The following is a 24,114-nucleotide window of genomic DNA, read 5'->3' as shown; positions in this document are numbered from 1 at the left end:
GAAAAAAATCCTATTTTCTTTTTCATACATCATGGGACACAGTTAGGCTAATATTCATTACCTACTGGGATGTCTCAGAGCAATAGCCTTGAGGGGAGGGAGACACCCTGCCAAACAATAGCCATCAGACCTTATAAGGCAGCCCGCAGTACACTGCAGCCGAAAGCCGAATTCTCAGCTGCTCGAACATCCACTTGATTACATTTTGTGAACGTATGCACTGAAGACCAGGTAGCAACCTTACAAATCTGAGCCACAGATACCTGATGGTGAAAAGCCCAGGAGGTTCCTACACCCCTGGTAGAATGAGCTCTCACTCTAAAGGGAGGAGCTTTACGTTTCAGACCATAGGCCTGAATAACCAACTGACGGAACCATTTGGCAATGGAAGCTCTGGAAGCTGCCTGCCCCTTCTTGGGTCCTTTTGGTAAAATAAAAAAGTAGTCTGATCCTCGGATCTCTGCAGATCTAGACAAATAAACCTTGACTGCCCAGACAACCGTCCAAGGAATGCAGTCTTTCTTCCGCCGAACGAGGCTGAGAGAAAAAAGAAGGCAAAATAATGTCCTGATTTAAATGAAAGGCTGACACCACTTTTGGCAAAAAGGGTGGAACAGGTTGTAAAATGCCCCTGTCGTGGTGAAGGATCAAGTACAGTTCCTTGCATTAAAGGGCCGCCAACTCTGACACCCTTCTAGCCGAGGTGATTGCCATCAGAAAGGCTAGCTTGCCTGACAGCAAATCTAATGGAATTTCCTTGATAGGTTCAAATGGTTGTTTCTGTAACACAGACAGCACCAAGTTCAAGTCCCAAGGACACATAGGCGACCTAATGGGGGAAGCAAAACAGTTTCCCCCTGCGTAAAGGTTCGGACCAGCGAATGGGAGGCTAAAGGCCTTTGGAAGACTACTGACAGGGCCGAAATCTGAACTCTGATTGTACTCAAAGCCAATCTGATTTCCAAAGCTGACTGTAGAAATAAGAGAATTCTCCCAATCACGTATTTCTGAGGATACCATTTTCTGGCTTCACACCAAGCAATATAAGTCTTCCAGACCTTATGATAGATCTTCCTAGTGACAGCTTTTCTAGCATTCACTAGGGTAGACACCCCTGGTCCTGAGATGCCATGGTCCTTCAACACCCTAGCTTCAATAGCCATGCCATCAAATTTAGAGACTGTAAATTGGGTTGGAATATAGGACCTTAAGACAGTAGATCGGGGCGGCGTGGAAGAGTCCATGGCCCGTCTATTGCCAGTCTCACAATCTCTGGGAACCAGGGCCTTCTGGGCCATGCTGGTGTCACCAGAATGACTGGAACCCCCTCTCTCGGAGTCCTGCGCAACAAATGTGGAAGGAGAGGGATCGGGGAGAAAGCATAAACCAGGGAGTACTGGCTCCATGGAACTACCAGAGCATCTGTTCCGATTGCCAGAGGATCCCTTGTTCGGGACACAAACTGCTGTAGCTTGTTGTTGAAATTGGATGCCAATAGGTCAACCTCTGGCCATCCCCGACTCTGGCAAATTTCCTGGAACACCCCTGGGTGTAGGGACCATTCCCCCGAGCAGATCTGCTGGTGGCTGAGATAATTTGCCTTCCAGTTTGCTACTCCCAGAATATGGACTGCTGATAGAATCTGCACATGTCCCTCTGTCCCGGCTAGTATGTGGTTCACCTCCTTCAGAGCTGAACGACCCCTGGTACCTCCTCTGTGGTTTCTATAGTCCACTGCAGTGGCATTGTCGGACTGAACCCTGATAGGGCAGCCCTGAAGCTCCACCGTCTAGGACCGTAGGGCCAGACGTACTGCCCGTAACTTCAGGATGTTAATGGGCAGATTTTGTTCTGTCCCTGACCATCTCACCTTAGCTGTGAGCCCCTCTAGTGTCGCTGCCCAGCCTGGGAGACTGGCATTTGTGGTCAGTACTCTCCAAGTTACCGGAAGGAAGGATCTTCCCTTCCGCAGGTTCTGCAACCACCAGCTTAGGTTTAAGCGCGCCCGAGGAGAAAAAAACATTGGATAATCCAGGGCTTGTCCTCTTCTATTCCAAGCCAACAAGATATCTTGTTGTATAGGCCTGGAATGGGACTGGGCATAGGGCACTGCCTTGAAGGAGGATACCATCCTTCCTAGAAGACTCATACAGAGCCGAATGGAGCCTTCAGAGCACAGATCTTTACGGGTGGTAAAAATACCCTTGCTTGGACCGTATCTAGGATCAGACCTAAATACTTCAGACTTTGAGCTGGTCTCAAGGCTGACTTTTCGGTATTTACGACCCAGCCTTAGCTTTCTAAACACTGCACTGTGCAGGCTATGCTCTGTTCTAGAGCCTGTAGTGAGTGATCTTTGAGCAGGAGGTTGTCCAGATACCCGAGCACCAAGATCCCTTGGGCCCTTAAAAGACCCAGTACTGGTGCTAGGACCTTTGTGAACACCTAGGGAGCTGTGGCAAGCCCAATGGGTAGAGCCACAAACTGAAAATGATGTTCCTCTACTGTAAATCGCAGGAACCTCTAATGAGACTGAAAGATAGGTACGTGTAAATATGGGTCCTTTATATCGATGGAGGCTAGAAAGTCTCCCATCTGGAGTGAGGCTACCACTGAGCGGACAGACTCCATCCGAAAGGACTGGATTACTAGATACTGGTTCAGGGATCTTAGATCCAAAATGGGTCTTGTGTCCCCTATTGTTTCTTGAACCGTAAACAGGTTAGAATAAAACCCTGCGCCTCTTTCGGCTACAGGAACCTGTTCAATCAATCACTAAATGGTGTAGTGCCTGAAACAGTAACTTTCTTTTTGGAGGATCCCCCCATAATTCCAGCTTGTAACCGCGGGATATAGTCAAGGTGACCCGCTCGTCCTAAACCACTGTTCTCCAAATGTCCGCAAAGTGCAGCAGCCTTCCCCCCACCCGATAGAGTGGGGGCGTCCCCTCAAAAGGAGCGTATGGTACCAGGTTTAGAAGAGTTTTGGACCCAGGGCTTTCTATGGCCCTGGCCCTGCGGCTTGCCTCTGGCTCTAGCGCCCTGTTGGTGGCAGAACTGCCTTGGTGCTGGGACACCTGTGGAAGCAGTCCCTGAAGTTTTAGACGGGGGACGCCTGGTGCTTCTCGACAGGAAGTAGAAAACTCTTCCCTCCAGAAATCTTTTTGATATATTTGTCCAAATCGTCACCAAACAAACATTCCCCATGAAAGGAGAATCCTGCCAATAACTTCTTACAGGGAAGCTCAGCTGACCAGTTCTTAAGCCACAAAAGTTTGCGTATATATACAGACAAGAGAGCCAAACGAGAAACCTGCTGTATTGAATCCTTTAAAGCATCAACAGCGAAACACAGCGCTCGAGGAATATCTGTCTTATTTTCAGCAAGATCATCCTCCTGGTTAGGCCTGTTAGGCCGTCTGACCTGATCCTTTAAGGCAGGGATATGCAATTAGCGGAACCTCCAGCTGTTGCAGAACTACAAGTCCCATGAGGCATAGCAAGACCCTGACAGCCACAAGTATGACACCCAGAGGCAGAGGCATGATGGGACTTGTAGTTTTGCAACAGCTGGAGGTCCACTAATTGCATATCCCTGCTTTAAGGACTGGCAGATATCAATTGCTGCAACAGCTGGCTGAATAGCTGAACTGGCCAAAGAAAAGGAAGTCTTTATTAATGACTCCAGTTTCTTGTCAACAGGGTCTTTCAAGCCCTGTGCGTTATCCACCGGACAAGTTAAGTTCTTGTTTAAGGAAAAAACTGCTGCATCTACGGCTGGCATGCTCCACTTCTTAACAAACTTTTCATCTATGGGATATAAAAGGTAAAACCTTTTAGAAGGAACAAAAATCATGTCACAATGTTCCCAATCAGTATACACTGCCTGTTCCAACAGTGGGTGTAAGGGGAAGGCCTGTGTGGCCTGAAAAGGCCTCAGGGACCCCACAGAGGACCCGGGGGCACAGTAATCTCTGCGAGAGGCAACTTAAAGGCAGAATAAATCATCTCGGTAAGAGTCTGGATCAAAAGTCTCTGCGACTGAGAGGCAGACACCAACTGGATATCTTCTAGTCCAGATTGCTCAGAAGCAGACTCATCCGCCAGGCCCTCCACAGAATCCTAAACTCTAGCTCTTCCCCATCCTCAACCCATTCCTGTTCCAATGTAGGAGGATCAGGGGAGGGGGATCTGTCACGCTTCTTGGCACCCTGCGGGATGGAGGCAATCATGCCAGCAATCCTGTGCTCTAACCCGGCTAGGGCTGAGGAAAGTTTATCCCTGGTGATAAAAGGTGAAGCAACAGCGTTGACTGTAGGCACAATACCAGATAGGCGCAGCAACTCAGGTTGCCCAGAAGCATGGGCGTCCCCAGGTAGGGGCAAGGGGGGTCAAGTGCCCCCCCCCCCTGGAATCAGGGATCGGATCTTAAATTCAGCACAGTTGTGTCACTAACGGGGTGCGGGCAGCCCGCACTCGGGTGCCGCCCTCCAGTGGGGTGACACCATCAAGGTGCTGTCAAGCCCCCCATCAGTGTAGTGTGACTTTGGGCTCTTTTCCCTGCTCAGTCCAGCAGAGAACTCGGCGGCACTGTGACAGGAGAAAGGCGAGCTGCGGGCTATCAGAAGTTTCCCCCGCTCGCCCCCCCCTTTCTCCTGTCAGGGAGAAGAGACGGCGGCTCTCACCAGGTTCCCCGCCCAGCTTCCTGCCCGCTCCGTTTCTTTCCTATTGGCCATAACTGAGGACCAATCAAAGGAGACTAGGAGAGGAGAGCATCATGGGACATGTAGTCCCAAAGATTGGCGGCCCCATTTTCCACAGCGAGGAGGCTACAGCTCGATTAAGAGAGAGATTGAAAGACTGCAGCCTTGAAAAAAGCTGAGGGAGAGAGTGCTACAGGACAAAGAATAAGGAGTGTGCTGGGCGGAAGCCAGAGAGAGAGCCACGCTGCCCAGTGCCACCAGAGAGAGAGTCACGCTGCCCAGCGCCACCAGAGAGAGCCACGCTGCCCAGCACCACCAGAGAGAGAAAGACTGAGCCACTACCAGGGTACAGACATGCTACACCAACTACTGACCAGAGTCGCCCCCGGGGAACCCAGAGTGAGTGATCGTCCAGCCGGAGGGATCACTGCTGTAGTTTCACTGGGTCTGGTAAGAGGGCCTGTTGGCCATTATCCATTACTTACCCATGGGACTGTACTACGTCTGCAGTCTCTGATCATGATAATGTGATAATTACATTGTCGAAAAGGGGCGGTGCATGGGTGACCCTAAAATGATGCCCCCCCTGAAAAAAGTTCTGAGGACGCCCATGCCCAGAAGCCTCTGGTTTTTCAGGGGATACTAGAGATATGACTAGGTTCGTCAGGAGCTACTGACAAAATAGGTGTGCCCTTCCCTGTAGTGTTAGTCCCGCTCCTCTTTTTTGAAGACATTACGAGCCACAAAAAGAGAGTGTCTGGGTGTAGTATAGTATTATCACACCTCAGAAGGGAGACCCTTTAATAGGGCTCACCAAGCCCCTATGCAACAATCCTGCTAAGCACCTTAGACTTCCAAGCAACACCTGGTGACTCACGTGACCCAGGTAAGGAGAAATGGATCACTACAAATGCCTGGTTCAGAGCCTGCTCTGTGTCCCACAGCTGCGTGGGATACAGAGCTTTGCGTGCGCTATGGCCACCAAACAAACAGCTGCTGAGCACAGCAGCGTTGACTTTTGCCAATGCACGTGCACCCTGGAGAACCAAGAGGCAAAATGGCGCACCGTCATGCGCCATCATTCAGGTAAAAAACAGCCAGACACAAGCAAAAAGGTACTCTTTGCAAACACCCACAGCTAGCCCAAAACTCCCCCGATTGATCACCACACACAGGTGTCCAGCCTCTAGCTAGCTTGACTGATTGTTACAATTACTGGGATACCCCACAATAAGTTAATAAGGGGGTTTCACTTACCCGTCCAGGTGCAGGGTAGCTCAGAAACTAGAGAACTTTGAACTGTCGGGCTTTTACAGTTATGCGCAAGAGTTTTTGTTTTGTTTTGTTTTGTTGTATTAGCTCAGAAACTAAGAGCCCAATCTTCCCCCATCATGGCGGGTTCCTGTCACTTGAGGACCTTCAAGGACCGGGTACCCTTTTCATGTTTAGGGTCCACTCCCTTGGACCTGTACAGCACCCTGCAGGAATGCCTTAGCTCCACTTCGCAGGGTCCAGCGCCTGGAGGTCTCATTACAGGAAAAACCTAGCAGCATCTTGTGTCTTCTTTGCGAGGCTCAGGTACCATTTATCTAAGCATATTGAGCCTGTGTCAAATGGATCCGATCGGTCAATGCCTTGATTCATTTAAGAACCGTTTGTGGGACCAGAGACCTGGAACTCAGAGAGCTCAAACAAACTTGCCCATCCACCTTGCAGACACTGGTAAAAAACTGATGTACTTTCTGTATGGAAGGGGTTATATAGGGGATCACTTCTTGTCTAAGACTTTGTCTATCAGTGTCCATTCACCTAGAGATAGCGTATATCTCTAGGTTCTAGGCCAGTAGGTAATGAATATTAGCCTAACTCTGTGTCCCGTGATGTATGAAAAAAAAAAATGCTGCCAGCCCACCTCTTTTAAGCTGCCATACTGCACTGTATAAGTGGTTTTTAGAAACAAAGCTTATACCTTTTTGTGAGGTATCTTCAGGTCGTCACGTGACTCCCGGCTGCTCTGCTATTCCGATCCAGGAGCTGAGCGGCTGGCTCGGCGGTCACATGACTCCCGGCTAACGTAGGAGGGAGAGCTCGGCTCCTCCTGCTGTAGCCCTGCATCAGAATAGCATAGCGGCTGGGAGTCACGTGACCGGCCTGAAGATACTTCACAAAAAGGTATTTAGAGGTATTGATGCTAACAAACACTTATACAATGCAGGATGGCAGCTTAAAATAGGGGGGCTGGCAGCAAAGCATAATTTAGGGTTACAAACCCTTTAGGCAGTGAAGCCACTTACTTACCTCACGGTGAAAGTGCTTTGTTTACGTCACATTTTTCTTTTCCAAATTTTTGTTCAGAAAGGTCAGAACTTCTAACCTTTGATAGTAATGATATATATTTTTTTTTTAGTTTTGAATGAAGTAGGGAATGGTTAAAAGTCCTGGGCATTTTTTTTTAATCTGTGTCCCATGAGGGAGATTTTTCTTTATACTTCTTCACTTCTGTCCAAGAGCTCAACAGGTGAGATTTACAAAAACTTGAGCACTCAGAATTTGATGTAGATGTGCATGGTAGCCAATCAGCTTCTAACTTCAGCTTGTTCAATTAAAGTGGATGTAACCCGATTCATGAAATTTAAGCTGGCCACATATATCTGCAGTGTTTTCTTATCTCTCTGCAGAAAGCCGTTCTTCTGTTATCAGCCTGATAACTCCTGACAAGTTCTCTGTCACAGGAGATAAAAGCAGTCTGAGTTTTGTGTTGGGGAGGATGCTATAAATAGATTAGCACAGAGCTGAATGATTCATGGATGAGGAGAGGGGGTGTGTGCCTTTCCTCCAATCAGCTGTCTTGGTTGTATGCCCAGGCTTCAATGCAGTGATAACTAGGAAGAGAAAATCTCCCAACACCATCTGAACTTTCTAAAAAATATATAAAGCTGAAGACAGCAGATATACATGTAAAACTTATGTAGGGAGATTTGTCTCATCTCTGTGTATCATCTCAGACTGTTCACTTCACTGGGTTTACAGTATGTGAGGGTTTACATCCACTTTAAGCTTTGACAATAAAATCTGGAAGCTGATTGTTTTTTATGCAGAGCTACAACAGATTTTGCATGCTCCTTTTGGAGAAGAGAAGAGGGGGAAGGTTTCTGTAACCCTTTCCTGTTTCTATTGTCCCGATAAAGTAGACAGAGCAGTGCCCCCTTAGTGGGAAGTGTGTTACTGGCAGAATTATCAGGGGAAATAAAGAGAAACAAGTCTGAAAAATTCAATTCAACAATTCAAGGACTCTTAACCACTTGCCGTCCGTCATATAGCAAAATGACGGCAGCAAAGTGGTTGTGTTATCCTGACTGGACGTCATATGACGTGATCAGGATAACAAGCCGCTGGGGGCACGCATCGTGGCGATCGTTGTTGCAGCGTGTAACTCTGACACACGCAACTCCGATCTAGGTAAAGAGTCTCTGACGGAGACTCTTTACCATGTGATCAGCTGTGTCCAATCACGGCTGATCACGATGTAAACAGGAAGAGTCTTTAATCGGCTTTTCCTCACTCGCGTCTGACAGACACGAGTAGAGGAGAGACGATCGGCTGCTTTCCTGACAGGGGGGGTCTGTGCTGATTGTTATTAGCACAGCCCCCCCGCGGATGCCCACCCAGGACCACCAGGAATGTCACTAGGACCACCAGGGATAGCCACCACTGATGACCACCAGGTACGGCATCCCTGGTGGCCATGGGTGGCAAAGTGTGCGCATACATGATGCCAATGTGTGCTCACACATGATGCCAATCAGTGCTCACCAGCAATACCTGCCAGTGCCTCCTAATCAGTGATGCCCATCAGTGCCATCAATCAGTGCAACTCATCAGAGTCCATCAGTGCCACCTAGCAGTGCCCATCCATGCCCATCAGTGCCCACCTATCAGTGCGGCCTATTTGTACCCATCAGTGCCACCCATAAGTACCCATCAGTGCAGCCTTTCAGTGCCCATCTGTGCCGCCTATGAGTGCCCATCTGTGCCGCCTATGAGTGCCCATCTGTGCCGCCTATGAGTGCCCATCAGTGCTGCATATCAGTGTCACCTATCAGTGCCCATCAGTGCCGGCTATCAGTGCCCATCATTGTCGCATATCAGTGCCCATCATCAGTGCCCATTGGTGCCACCTCATCAGTGCCACATCATTGGTGCCACCTCATCTGCACTTATCAGTGCCACCTGATCAGTGCCCATCAGTGCAGCCTCATCTGTGCCCATCAGTGAAGGAGAAAACGTACTTATTTACAAAATAACAGAAACAAAGAAAAACTTTTTTTTTTTTTTCAAAATTTTCGGTCTTTTTTTATTTGTTTAGCAAAAAATGTAAACCGCAGAGGTGATCAAATACCACCAAAAGAAAGCTCTATTTGTGGTAACAAAATGATAAAATTTTTGTTTGGGTACAGTGTAGCATGACCGCGCAATTGTTAAACAGCAACAGCACTGAAAGCTGAAAATTGGCTCGGGCAGGAAGGGGGGAAAGTGCCCAGTATTGAAGTGGTTAAACTGCAATATATATTTTTTTCTTTGGAGGGGGATGGGGGGTTGGTTAGCTATGTGAGAGGAGAGATAATGGTCACTAAGACAAATAGAGAGGTAGAAACTCTCCATGGGGGGACATAGACAACAATAGTAACCTGACAAGAGGTTCTAATCTTTCCCCACTCGACCCAAAATTAAAAAGATATTAGCTAGGCTAGAGGGAGAATACTTGATTGATCAACAATTCTTACCCAGAAAATCACAAATAGTGAATAGATTTGCAACAGATTCACAGTGTGCTAAACTCTTGAATAGGTGGTACAAGTTGACCCATGAACCTTTCATTTTTTACTTGTGTCACTGCTTTAAAATAAATAGTACCACTTCGCCATATGAGCTTGCATCTAAGACATTGCTGACCCATCTGCAACTTTACCAAGACCAAAGTATGGCAGTTTGAAAGGTTTCCTATTCATGCAGGTCATCCATTTTTTAAATTTCCAGGACTCAATGGTAACTATTCAAAATATGTCCTTTCCACACATCACCCTCTTACACATATATTTAAAATTCAAATATAGTTTAGTATGGTTTGCAGAGGGTGAATTGAGAGGTAGACTATCTGTCTCAAAATTCCACAACAAACAATAACTACTGCCCAATGCATAAATGTTACATCCTTGTTCAATTTTTGCAGACATACAAAAAGGAAAATGAGTTTGATACATTAGTCTAAGCTTTCTTAGATAGTGAAGAAGGAAGGAATGATTGATTAGAAATGAATATTATAGTTAGTTACTGTAAGTCACATGCATAAATTGATCAATTTATGTCATTAAACACAAAATAAACAGTAAAATTATTGTGCTGTTAATACTTCAGTGTACCGGTAACCAGTTACCTTTGCTGCTTTTGCATTTCTAATTGTAATGAGCTGCTGAGCTATTACAGAAAGGACTTCAATGTCAATTCGGTTAAATTCATCAAAACAACACCAAGCCCCAGACTGAGCCAAACCACTGAAGAAACGACCCATCATCTACAAAATACAGAAAGAAAATATCAGTATTTATCAATTTGCTATGTTGTCTAAATACATTGACCTAGCCCTTTAATTATATGTTCACCATAAAAATCTACTTATTGATACTACATATTGTAGTATTTTGTGAAATACACTAAATAGCATGTGGGGTGTGGGCCTCCATGCCTGTGTACGCGGGGGTACCTCTGCTCTCATGCACACGTTGATCAATGTCCGGTTGATCAGTTTTAAGCAGACCCCAGCTTAGAAATGAGCTGTGCACTGTGTGCAGAAGTGCAATGCTCAGAGTTCCTCTTTAAATCTTCTGACCCATATTACTCCACACCATTGCTCATTGAATGTTGCATTAGGAGGGACACCACTGAGCCTATGCCTTCTCCACTAATCAAGCATATCTCTGCCACATCACTCCCGGTGACAGAATGGGGTTCCGTAAAGCATTAGCGTGGACCTCATGCATGCACATAATCAACTCCTTCTTTCTCCTGTACCATGCAGCTGGATACATGGGGTCTCCGAACCACAAATGTGATCCTGGTTACTTCTTGGGGGAAGAGATTGCCAGGGAGGGAGCCAGTATACTGCCCCCCCTCCCCCATTACCACAGGACCTGTCACCTGAGCCTGGTAGTGCTCTTCGGTATCTGGCTGCTATTCATTCTCACCAGTTCATTGTTACCTGTGGCAACTACTCTCCTGTTCCGACTCTCCTGCCGAGTTAACCCTTTGTGGTGGCCTTCCTCCTGTACCCAGTGTGTGCTTTACAGGCCAGGCTCCTTACAAACATTTAATGAAACTTTACTTGAAGGCAGTAACAGTACAATCTATGAACAAGTCCCTAACTAGCTATTCCTAGGCTACCCAGGCATACCTCTGCAGGTAGAAATCCATAAGTGACAAAGCCCTTGGCAAGTACTGTAGGTTCCCTTATAGCAATGGTGATCGTAGGTTTTTCCGGGTTACATCTTTCTGGTTTGACCTTCTTCTCTTTTCCCATGCCATCCCTCTCGCTCTTTGAGCCCGGCCTTCCCCCTAATTTACATGCTTAACAGAGTGGAAGACAGAACCCAAAAAGCCTGGGAAACCAGCAAACCCAGCATTACCCTTCCCCACCTGGGCAGTCCAGACTCACTATCTAACAAACTTATAGACACCTGCCTACAAGCACATTTGCAAAGTATGAAAAATAGATGCTAGCAATGGACTAGAAGTATTTCCAAGATATTTTAGTTTCAACCTTCCCTATACTGGTAGCCTAAATTATGCATATTAAAGGCTGCAAGCACAACATACCTTGTAATCAAGCCCATCAGAACAGTTGAACACTACACACTGTATAGCAAGAGCCTTGGCAAGGTCCTTGGTGGTCTCAGTTTTTCCTGTGCCTGCAGGTCCAGCAGGGGCTCCACCTAGATCCAGCTGAAGTGCACCCATGAGACACAGGTAGCATCGGTCCTTAGGTAAGCAAAAAAAAAATCCCACTCCATTAACCAACTGTGAATATTAAATGTAAGCAACATTTAAAACTATTATCATTTATACCATCATTCTAAATAAATAGTAAAATAAAAACTATGCAAAATTACAAGTGCTATATGTATAGCCTTAGTGCACTACTGACCACAAGAGCAACACTAGTTATTGTTGCTTCCAATATTTTCACACCTTAAAGTTGAAGCCTTCCCTATGCTGCTAACATTATTAAATCGATGGTAAAGTATATTATATTTACTTGTTTTAACTTTTTTTTTTTTTTTTCATTTTTTAAGCTACTTCCTGGTTTGTGGCCTAGGCCAAATTATGTCATACTCCCAGGAGTCTTCATGGGCATGTTTTTCTTTCATCTGGAGCAGAGGTTTCTTAGCTAAGCATACCCTCCCTCCTACCTGCATGCCTGCAAGCATAAAGACATGGATGGATGGGTGAGTTTGCATGGAATATTAAAAATGAATTAAATAGTGTGCAGTTTGTGGTGCTTAGATACAGTTTAATTCCACTTTAGTCACGGTTCACACTGGTGCGATGCGGGAATCCCTGAGATTCCTGTGCAGGTTCCCACATCACACCTGAATCACAGGCGGTTCAGTCTGACATCTATAAACCGCTGGGGGTATCAATTTAAAGTTAATGACACCCCCAAATCGATTCACAGACCATAGTGCTAACTGTAAAATGGTACAGGAATCGGATCACATGAGTGTGAACACCCATGTAATCAAATTCTAGTGCGGACCAAAAAAAGGGTCCCGCACCATTTTGGTGCAAATGCGATGCGATTTCAGTCATACAGTTTGTATGACTGAATTTGCATGGCACAGACACCACATGTGATGTGCACAGCAATGCGGTGTGAATCACATACAATGTCTGGCATTGCATTAGTGTGAACCCAGCCTTGAGGAGTGGACATTCCTAGGCAGATGCCATCTGCATGCAGACTGCCCTAGGTAATTCCCACCTGTGATTTTGAGCCCCCATGATTGAAAAAACTGAACTGCAAAGAAGGAAAGGGGTGAGACAGTAAGGCTGGGCAGGAAAGTGCTAAATGATACTGGATGTCTTTCAGCCCGGAAATGAGGCAGGCTCTCTCTGAGAAGCTTACAGTGTGTGGTAAAATCAGACTAAGCATTTTCAGTAAATGAGAGGAGCCCATACAATTGTACACTTTAAAGTGGCCCTATCAATAAAATTCACAGCGCACGAGTCCACTAGTCAAACGTCTGCAATACGCAATATTGTCATTCTATTTGAGTAAAAGAAGTATTTCTTTCTTGGTGTGAATAAAATAATGTTATTCAGCTTAAACATGTTACCTACGGCCTAAACAAAGATCCACTGGTATCTGACTTCCAGAACCATTAAGACAATTTCACATTTTGACTTTAAATTTGCCTTAAATTCTAAAACTGGATAGACAAAAATAATCCTTTGACATTGATAAGACCCCCATATACAGTGGGGACGGAAAGTATTCAGACCCCCTTAAATGTTTCACTCTTTGTTATATTGCAGCCATTTGCTAAAATCATTTAAGTTCATTTTTTCCTCATTAATGTACACACAGCACCCCATATTGACAGAAAAACACAGAATTGTTGACATTTTTGCAGATTTATTAAAAAACAAAAACTGAAATATCACATGGTCCTAGGTATTCAGACCCTTTCCTGTGACACTCATATATTTAACTCAGGTGCTGCCCATTTCTTCTGATCATCCTTGAGATGGTTCTACACCTTCATTTGAGTCCAGCTGTGTTTGATTATACTGATTGGACTTGATTAGGAAAGCCACACACCTGTCTATATAAGACCTTACAGCTCACAGTGCATGTCAGAGAAAATGAGGATCATGAGGTCAAAGGAACTGCCTGAAGAGCTCAGAGACAGAACTGTGGCAAGGCACAGATCTGGCCAAGGTTACAAAAAAAAATTTTGCTGCACTTAAGGTTCCTAAGAGCACAGTGGCCTCCATAATCCTTAAATGAAAGACATTTGGGATGACCAGAACCCTTCCTAGAGCTGGCCGTCCAGCCAAACTGAGCTATCGGGGGAGAAGAGCCTTGGTGAGAGAGGTAAAGAAGAACCCAAAGATCACTATGGCTGAGCTCCAGAGATGCAGTCGGAGATGGGAGAAAGTTTTAGAAAGTCAATCATCACTGCAGCCCTCCACCAGTCGGGGCTTTATGGCAGAGTGGCACGACAGAAGCCTCTCCTCAGTGCAGGACACATGAAAGCCTGCATGGAGTTTGCTAAAAAACACTTGAAGGACTCCAAAATGGTGAGAAATAAGATTCTCTGGTCTGATGAGACCAAGATAGAACTTTTTGGCCTTAATTCTAAGCGGTATGTGTGGAGAAAACCAGGCACTGCTCATCACCTGTCCAATACAGTCCCAACAGTGAAGCATGGTGGTGGCAGCATCATGCTGTGGGGGTGTTTTTCATCTGCAGGGACAGGACTACTGGTTGCAATTGAGGGAAAGATGAATCCGGCCAAGTACAGGGATATCCTGGACAAAAACCTTCCCTAGAGTGCTCAGGACCTCAGATTGGGTCGAAGGTTTACCTTACAATAAGACAATGACCCTAAGCACACAGCTAAAATAACGAAGGAGTGGCTTCACAACAACTCAGTGACTGTTCTTGAATGGCCCAGCCAGAGCCCTGACTTAAACCCAATTGAGCATCTCTGGAGAGACCTAAAAATGGCTGTCCACCAACGTTTACCATCCAACCTGACAGAACTGGAGAGGATCTGCAAGGAAGAATGGCAGAGGATCCCCAAATCCAGGTGTGAAAAACTTGTTGCATCTTTCCCAAAAAGACTCATGGCTGTATTAGATCAAAAGGGTGCTTCTACTAAATACTGAGCAAAGGGTCTGAATACTTAGGACCATGTGATATTTCAGTTTTTCTTTTTTAATAAATCTGCAAAAATGTCAACAATTCTGTGTTTTTCTGTCAACATGGAGTGCTGTGTGTACATTAATGAGGAAGAAAAATGAACTTAAATGATTTTAGCAAATGGCTGCAATATAACAACAAAGAGTGAAAAATGTAAGGGGGTCTGAATACTTTCCTTCCCCACTATATATATATATATGTATATATATATATATATATATATATATATATATATATATATATATATATATATATTATCTGTGCATTTAGTTATTTGCCTGGAGTTTAGCCTAAAACAATTTGTTTAAAAGTACACAGACACTTTTAATCAGTGGCCCTTTTAAATTACATCTTTGAAATGTAAAACTCATGAAAATATTCTCACAGTTAGGGGTGTGATCACCAGTCGAGGAGAAGCACCAAGATATTCATAAGCATAGGTGTACTGAGACAAAGCCATCCGGGCCACACAGTTATCCAGATCAAGGTCCCAATAATAGCGCAACTGCCTCTGCCACTCGAAGCTGTCAATGCTGTTAACCTAAATAAAAAAAATAAAAAACAAAATTATGATATAAGAGAAAAAAATAATTCCTTTTACTTTAAAGGAAATATTTGGTCAGATATGTATTAGCAATTATGTGAGTAGATGTCACCATAATGCAGTTTGTTTCATATTGGTTTTACCTCCATACAGTGCCTCGAAAAAGCATTCATATCTCTTGAAATTTTCCACATTTTTTATGTTACAACCAAAAACATCAATGTATTTTATAGGGATTTTATGTAATAGACCAACACAAAGTGGCACATAATTGTGCAATGAAAGCAAAATGATAAATGATTTTCAAAATTTTTTACAAATAAATATCTGAAAAGTGTGGTGTGCATTTGTATTCAGCCCCCTTTACTCTGATACACCTAACTAAAATCTAGTGGAAACAGTTGCCTTCAGAAGTCACCTAATTAGTAAATAGAGTCCACATGTGTGTAATTTAATCTTAGTATAAATACAGCTGTTCTGTGAAGCCCTCAGAGGTTTGTTAGAGAACTTTAGTGAACAAACAGAATCATGAAGGCCAAGGAACATACCAGCAGGTCAGGGATAAAGTTGTGGAGAAGTTTAAAGCAGGGTTATGTTATAAAAAAATATCCCAAGCTTTGAACATCTGTACAATCCATCATCGGACAATGAAAATAAAAAGAGTATGGCACAACTGCAAACCTACCAAGACATGACCGTCCACCTAAACTGACAGGCCGGGCAAGGAGAGCATTAATCAGAGAAGCAGCCAAGAGGTCCATGGTAACTCTGGAGGAGCTGCAGAGATCCACAGCTCAGGTGGGAGAATCTGTCCACAGGACAACTATTAGTTGTGCACTCCACAAATCTGGCCTTTATGGAAGAATGGCAAGAAGAAAGCCTTTGTTGAAAGAAAGCCATAAGAAGTCCCGTTTTCAGTTTGTGAGCAGCCATGTGGGGGACACAGCAAACATGTGGAAGAAGGTGCTCTGCTCAGATGAGACCAAAATTTAACCTTTTGGGCAAAAAGCAAAACGCTATGTGTGGCAAAAAACTAACACTGCACATCACCCTGAACACACCATCTCCACCATGGCAGCATCATGTTGTGGGGATGCTTTTCTTTAGCAGGGACAGGGAAGCTGGTCAGAGTTGATGGGAAGATGGATGGAGCCAAATACAGGGCAATCTTAGAAGAAAACCTGTTAGAGTCTGCAAAAGACTTGAGACTGGGGCAGAGGTTCACCTTCCAGCAGGACAACGACCCTAAACATACAGCCAGAGCTATAATTGAATGGTTTAGATCAAAGGATATTCATGTGTTAGAATGGCCCAGTCAAAGTCCAGACCTAAATCTAATTGGGAAACTGTGGCAAGACTTGTAAATTGCTGTTCACAGACACTCCCCATCCAATCTGACAGAGCTTGAGCTATTTTGCAAAGAAGAATGGGCAAAAATGTCACTCTCTAGATGTGCAAAGCTGGTAGAGACATACCCAAAATGACTTGCAGCTGTAATCGCGGTTCTACAAAGTATTGACTCAGGGGGGCTGAATACAAATGCACGCCACACTTTTCACATATTTATTTGTAAAAAATTTGGAAAACCATTTATCATTTTCCTTCCACTTCACAATTATGTGCCACTTTGTATTGGTTTATCACATAAAATCCCAATGAAACACATTTACGTTTTTGGTTGTAATTGGTTGTAACATGGCAGAATGTGGAAAATTTCAAGGGGTGTGAATACTTTTTCAAGACACTGTATATACCCTGTTTTGAAAATAGTGCATCCATCACAAATGCAGTTTTATTTATTTTGTTACTTCATTTAACTCTTTCATATTAGTTATTTTGCTTACTGGGCAAACTGTGTTTTAGCTAATGCATCTTTGCCCAGGAGTATGATTGAAAAACTGAAATCTTGCGATGTGCTGTATATGCAATTTGACGTCATTGCCTTGCCTTATTGACTGTCATATCCATCACATAAAACTTGCTCAGTGACTTCCTGTACTACTATGAAGGTCCCACGTCTCAAGTCATTGACTCAGATCAATAAAAAACAGTTTTGTCAGCAATGAAACACAAAATGCATTTAAGTCCCTCATCCCTCTATTGTTCACATAAAATGATTTATATCAATCAAGAATAAAAAAAAAATGTACAGATTTTGCTCTTTCCAGATAAATACAGCACATGGTCCACTTTTTTCAGGCACATTATTGTGGCAGTCACAATGGGCATAAACTAAAAGGGTAGATCTGTTGTACAATACATTAAAGATATTATACAGTAAGGAACCCTTCAGATAATAAAAAATAAAAAGTAAAATAAACAATAATTTTTAAAAAAATGTAAAGTGCTCCCATCCCTCTATGCTCGCACGCAGAAGCGGACGCATACATAATTTGGACCACACATGTGACGTATCACCCTGAACATTAGAGTGAGACCCATAATTCTAACACTACAACTCTAAACAGGTAACCTGTAAAGGTGTTTAAAGCGTTGCCTATGGAAATTTTTAAGTACCATAGTTTGTCGCCATTCCCCCGAGCATGCGCAATTTAAAGCATGACATGTTAGGTATCTATTTACTCAGTGTAACATAATTTTTCACATTATACAAAAAAATATTTGTGACTATTGTGTTTTGTTTTTTTCTTAATTCATTAAAGTGTATTTTTTTTCAAACAAAATTGCATTTGCAAAGCCACTGCGCAAATACCGTGTGACATAAAAAATTGCAACAATCACCATTTTATTCCCTAGGGTCTATGCTAAAAAAAAAAAAATTATAATGTTTGGGGGTTATAAGTAATTTTCCAGCAAAAAATACTGATTGAGCCTAGGATCACATTGAAGCGGGTTAGAAATCATGCACGTTCAGCTGAACTCGCACAATTTCAACCCGGCAATGCAACTTCAGGGGCGATTTAACAGACATCTGTGAGGGTTCCTACATAGATGTCTATGCAAATCACCCTCTGTAGTTGCCAAAAGTAGTATAGGAACTACTTTTGAGAATCGGTGCGGCGTTGCACCGATTCAAGCAGTGCCATTGCCAGCAATAGCCGCTGCTTTGGCATGTGATTTGACATGTCTAATTGCATGCCAAATCACTTCAATGTGAACCTGGGCTTAAACTTGTAAACAAAAAGTGCAAAAAAAAAGCCTGGTCTTCAAGTGGTTAAAAGTCCTGCATGCTTCGTTTTTGGTGCATGTTTGGTGCGGTAAAAAAAATGCACCAAAAATGAATCTCCCCAAGCTGATATTGTGAGCTAGATTTGCTACAGGTATCAGTTTTGAAAAACATACACATATTCATATTTAAAAAAAAACTCATTGATTCATGCATTTATGACAAAGGGTGGAATTACCTGTTCCTTTACAAGGTCACTGACAATGTCCCTTGCATGTACATCAATTGTTATCAGTGCAGTTATGATATTTCTGTGCAAAGCAGGAAGCTGACCTCGGACAAGCCCAGCTAAAGCATTTAATCTCTAAAGTGAAAATAGGGAAAAACAATTGGAATTTTATAAGGGTAAAACATCTGTGCATTTACCTAATAGCTACAGTATTCAACATGGATGCACCCTGGGTCATTTTATTATAAAGGGATCTTACACAAGGCCATAATTTAAAGTATAAAGCTGTCCAAAGTAAAATACAGCAGTAGTTGTGGAGCCCAGGAGCCACAGCTACAGCATATTTTTTCCCATTAGAATACATTACAGAAAATGCTGCGCACTTATGCATGCATAACCACCGGCGCAAGAATTTATTTGTACACGCACACAGGCGTATTCTTCAAAGTGTACAATATAAATATTAATCTAGATACTGACAGATATGGAAGAAGCAAGTTACTTAATCTAACAAGTGACTTGCTGCATGCATAAGTGTTACTTTCTCAGAGACAGATTCCATTTAATTCTATAAAAGGTACGTGCAATAAACATGACAAGAAACAACTTGCAAAGTTTCAAGAGACAGATGAAGCCTTTCCAATTTACACAAAACTGTGCCCAGGCAATGAACAATATCTATTATCATATTCTTAATAAACAGTAAATTAGCCTTAAAGTGGTTGTGAACCTCAGACATGAAATATGAACAAAGTATATCCCTCTATAGTGTATACTTGTCTCAATTGAGAGCACTTAGTGTAATATCTCTCTGCTGCATCGTTTCTCTGTTATCAACATTAAAGTGATATTAAAGACTTGTTTATTTTTGTATATTATTAACAAACATGTTATACTTACCTGCTCTGTGCAGTGGTTTTGCACAGAGCAGCCCGGATCCTCCTCTTCTCGGGTCCTTCGCTGGCACTCCAGGCCCCCCCTCCTGCCGAGTGCCCCCTACAGCAAGCAAGCTGGGGGCACCAGAGGCGAGCCTCTGATCCGTGTGTCTATTCAGACACAGAGCTGCGGCTTGGCTCCACCCCCTCTCTATCTTCATTGGCTCACTGACTTTTGTTGTGCCCGCTGCTGTGTCTCAGTCAATCAGGAAGGAATGTCCCAGGCAGCCGAGATTCACATGCAACATCGCTTGATGGCTCAGATAAGTATTAGGGGGGCTGTTGCACATTAAAGGTTTTTTTATCTTAATGCATAGATTGCATCAAGATAAAAACAAAACCTTCTGCCTTTAGAACCACTTTAATCACTTCTAAGAAGTTTTCCTGACACTAAGAGGAAAATGGTGACAAAGGAGGAATCATCAGCCTCAGCTCTGTTCCTGTGTGCAGGGGGGGGTGTCCCTTCACTCCAATAGGCTCTCAGAGCTCTTCTCACTGAGTATAACTTCAGCTCTCCATGAAAGCTCAGACAAGCTTTATAAATTCTGGAATTTAAACAGATGTAGAGAAGAGATGGTTGATATGCAGGTACAACTTATGTAGGGGGATTTGTTTCATCTCTGTGTATCACCTGAGGCTGTCGTTTTGGCAGACTGGATCGGAGGTAGCCAGAAGTAAAGAGTAAACGCCCTCTTCTGTTTTGTTTTAGTGGACCTGATTGGATCTGGAGGTAGGTGTGTGTAAATGGGCACAAGTTTGTTTACACCCGCATGTCCATAGTGCTGCATGGACCTTCCAATCAGGTCTGCCTGTTTTTCAGGTGGATCTCATCGAAATGCCCATCTGAAAGGGGCCTTAAAGTGGTTTTAAACCCTTACATATACCCAGAGAAGTGAAAAGCCTCAGGTGATACACAGAGATGAAACAAATCCCCCTACATAAGTTGTACCTGCATATCAACCATCTCTTCTCTACATCTGTTTAAATTCCAGAATTTATAAAGCTTGTCTGAGCTTTCATGGAGAGCTGAAGTTATACTCAGTGAGAAGAGCTCTGAGAGCCTATTTACAAAAAAGGTGTAAAAGAGTCCATTTACACCTGACTGCCCATAGAGCACAGTGAGGTCTGTCAATGTCTGCGTCATTCCTGTGTGAAAGGGGCCTTAAACTGACAATCCCTTACCTCTCTAGCTGACAAAGATTAAAGCTGGCCATACACTATACAATTTTCCTGTTCAACTTTCCTTTAGATTTACCAAAACCATATATTATGAGGTCAAACCTAAATCCTTTCAATTTGTATGCAATCAGACAGGCCCTTGCACTACATAGTTGAAGGTAAATCTAAAGGAAATTGAATCAGAAAATTGTATAGTGTATGGCCAGCCTAAGTTGGTTTTGGTTGGTTTCTGAAGGCTGGTGATATATGGACATTTCTTTTGCAGAGATTAATTGCAGGTGAAAACTGCTAATGCCAGCAATTAGCAGCGATTTGTTGCTAGTGTTTTAATCGTAGAGTAACTGGCTGTTTTCTACAACATTTGATTGTGCTGTGCTACAAATCACTCTTCTGCAGTGATTTGCAATTAAGCAAAGCAACTGCTGCAACATTTCACAAGACAGTATTAAGAACAATTGTCACTATCAGTTTTGCTGTCGAGCCAAAATGCTGATGAATCTCGATCACTTAGCAATCAAGCAACAAATCACTCTCACTCTTTGCAACACCATTAAAAATCTTTACAATTTTCTTACCTACAAATACCTGTAAAAAAAGGGTGGGGGTCTAATTGATGCAAGTAATTGAACCATGTGTCATCAGCTTAGTAACATATGCTGTTTGTTTACATGAATTTGGTAGCCTGTCTTCTGCTTTACAAAGAAAATAGCTGAGATTTCTGAAGTCTTTCTTGTAAAAAATTATGATACTGTACATAACTCCACAATTCCTATAGCTACAGGGGTGAATCAGGGCTTGTTTTAAAATGCTTTTACTGCTTGTTCAGATAATGTAAACATTTTAGTGTGCATAGTGTGCATAGGCCCAAGTTCACTTTAAGACTATATCTGAATAAAACAATAAACATTATTGAATATTGACATTACACAGATTACTGATAGTAAACAAAAATATAAATTTCTAGAATATCTAGTTATGTAAGAAAATCTACTAAAATGCATCTTTAGGATAGCATGTAATTTGTACTGTACAATAACTTACCTCAAAATTATCCTTTTCAAACTCAGCCACTGAACTCAAATTTTCTTCGCCATCCCCTTCGAGGCAGTGGGTGAGATCTCTGCACCACATGAGCTGAGAAATTGTCAGCACCACCTATAAAGCAAATAACAACATGCCAAAACAATGCTATTAGTGAATTATTGTCTTGTGAACTTGAATTGAACTGCTCATAAAAAAATGTCTATTGAATATTTGAGCTGCAATGGTCTATGCTAATTTGATTTATAGCTGATATATTACCTGAGAGGGATGTCCAGCAACTACCCACTCCACTCTGCTTTTATTCTGATAATCAGCTATAGCGGCTTTACTTAGACGTCTCAGAGAACTGAACATAGCCTCCTCCACCTTGCCCAACCAGTCTTCAACATTTCCTCTGGCTTTGAGCCCTTTGCCCAAGCTCACCTAGTAAAAAACAGTTACATAATTTACTGTCAGCAGAAATATACTATAAAAATGGTAAGTATCAAACAAAGGACCATCAACCTTAAAAGGTAAGAAGGCAAAAATATATCAAAAGAAATATATACCTAAATCAGCCTTCAAAGTTTCCACTTGCCTGCTCGCATTTGGCGAGTGGAATTTAGCGGAGGGCGAGTGAGGAGCAGGAGCGGACTGGGCTGACAGTTTCTGGCTGATCGCTTCTGGCTAAAGTGGTGTGACCATCAGAGCGGCCTGGCGGGGGGACTCCCTGCCCCCCAGACCGCTCTGATGTTCTGTAAAAAAGGCTGCACTGCTTCTTCCAGAAGCAGTTGGCCAGGAAACTGTCAAGAAGATCTGGCGGCCAGATCACGCAGAGAGTGAATCTCCTGCTGAGACACATCTTGTGTATGAATAGCCGCTCTGTCAAACAAAGTCCCACCTCCTGGACAGGCATTGGACCAGTGTGCTGTCTATTAGAGTGGCCGGTCCAGGAGGCGGGACTTCATTTGACAGCGCGGCTATTCATATACAAGATGTGTCTCAGAGGGAGATTCAGCCGCCAGATCCTCCCGATTCCTCCCTGCTGCACATTTGGGTAATGATAGGCTGCACTGATGGGCAAAGGTAGTCTGCATTGATGGGCAAATATATACTGCATTGATGGGCAATGATACGCTGCACTGATGGGCAATGATACGCTGCACTGATGGGCAATGATACGCTGCACTGATAAGGCAGCATTGGTATGCTGCACTGATGGGCACTGATGGATAGTGCAGCATTGGTATGCTGCACTGATGGGCATTGATGAGGCTGCACTGATGGGCACTGATGAGGCTGTACTGATGGGCACTAATGAGGCTGCACTGATCAGGGCTGGTGCAAGGATTTTTGACACCCTAGGCGAAACCTCATTTTGCCGCCCCCCTTGGCTCCACCCCTGCACATTTGGGCAATAATAGGCTGCACTGATGGGCAAAGGTAGGCTGTATTGATGGGCAAATATATACTGCATTGATGGGCAATGATACGCTGCACTGATGGGCAATGATACGCTGCACTGATGGGCAATGATAAGCTGCATTGATAGGCAATGATACGCTGCACTGATGGGCAATGATACGCTGCACTGATAGGCAATGATAGGCTGTACTGATGGACAATGATAGGCTGCACTGATAAGGCAGCATTGATATGCTGCACTGATGGGCACTGATGGATAGTGCAGCATTGGTATGCTGCACTGATGGGCACTGATGAGGCTGCACTGATGAGACTGTACTGATGGGCATTGATGGAGCTGTACTGATGGGCACTGATAGGCTGCACTGATGTGCACTGATGAAGCTGCACTGATGGGCACTGATGAGGCTGTACTGATGAGCACTAATGAGGCTGCACCGATCAGGGCTGGTGCAAGGATTTTTGACACCCTAGGCGAAACCTCATTTTGCCGCCCCCCTTGGCTCCACCTCTGACTCCACCCCCTTTTCCTTGCCCATGTATACCCCACCTTTTTAATGAAGCGCTCATCAAATGCATTCCACCAGCGCCCATCAAATGCAGCCTACCAGCGCCCATCCATGCTGCCTACCAGCGCCCATCAATGCAGCCTCACCAGCGCCCATCAATGCCGCTTCACCAGCGCCAATCAATGCGGCCTCACCAGCACCAATCAATGCCGCTTCACCAGCGCCCATAAATGCCGCTTCTCCAGCGCCAATCAATGCAGCCTCACCAGCACCCATCAATGCAGCCTCCGGGGGGGGGGGGCATTTGGCAGATCAGTCAATATACATATACAAACACATTTTAAAATTCCATGTCATTGTCATCACATATTCATTAACTCAGAGAGAAAGCAACAGTTTTTACTTTCCACACCAGTGTCACAAGGTGACGGTCTTGAGCTCAGGCTCAGCAAACTTCTG

At 43.8% G+C, this 24,114-nt stretch overlaps 1 protein-coding gene across 1 annotated transcript in view; it reads right to left on the bottom strand.

The window, feature by feature from the left end:
- DNAH6 (dynein axonemal heavy chain 6) overlaps positions 1-24,114 on the bottom strand; it is a 416,108-nt gene that overhangs the window by 247,514 nt on the left and 144,480 nt on the right. The window contains exons 25-30 of the mRNA XM_073597481.1: positions 22,001-22,165; positions 21,740-21,853; positions 18,594-18,719; positions 15,070-15,225; positions 11,573-11,734; positions 10,137-10,274 (exon numbers count right to left, since the gene is read on the bottom strand). Of these exons, the coding sequence (XP_073453582.1) occupies positions 10,137-10,274; positions 11,573-11,734; positions 15,070-15,225; positions 18,594-18,719; positions 21,740-21,853; positions 22,001-22,165 (861 nt within the window). The remainder of the gene's footprint in view (positions 1-10,136; positions 10,275-11,572; positions 11,735-15,069; positions 15,226-18,593; positions 18,720-21,739; positions 21,854-22,000; positions 22,166-24,114) is intronic.

This window comes from Aquarana catesbeiana, linkage group LG01 (genome assembly GCF_042186555.1).
Source record: "Aquarana catesbeiana isolate 2022-GZ linkage group LG01, ASM4218655v1, whole genome shotgun sequence".
Taxonomy (NCBI): Eukaryota; Metazoa; Chordata; class Amphibia; order Anura; family Ranidae; genus Aquarana; species Aquarana catesbeiana.
This window is presented reverse-complemented; position numbering and strand designations above follow the sequence as displayed.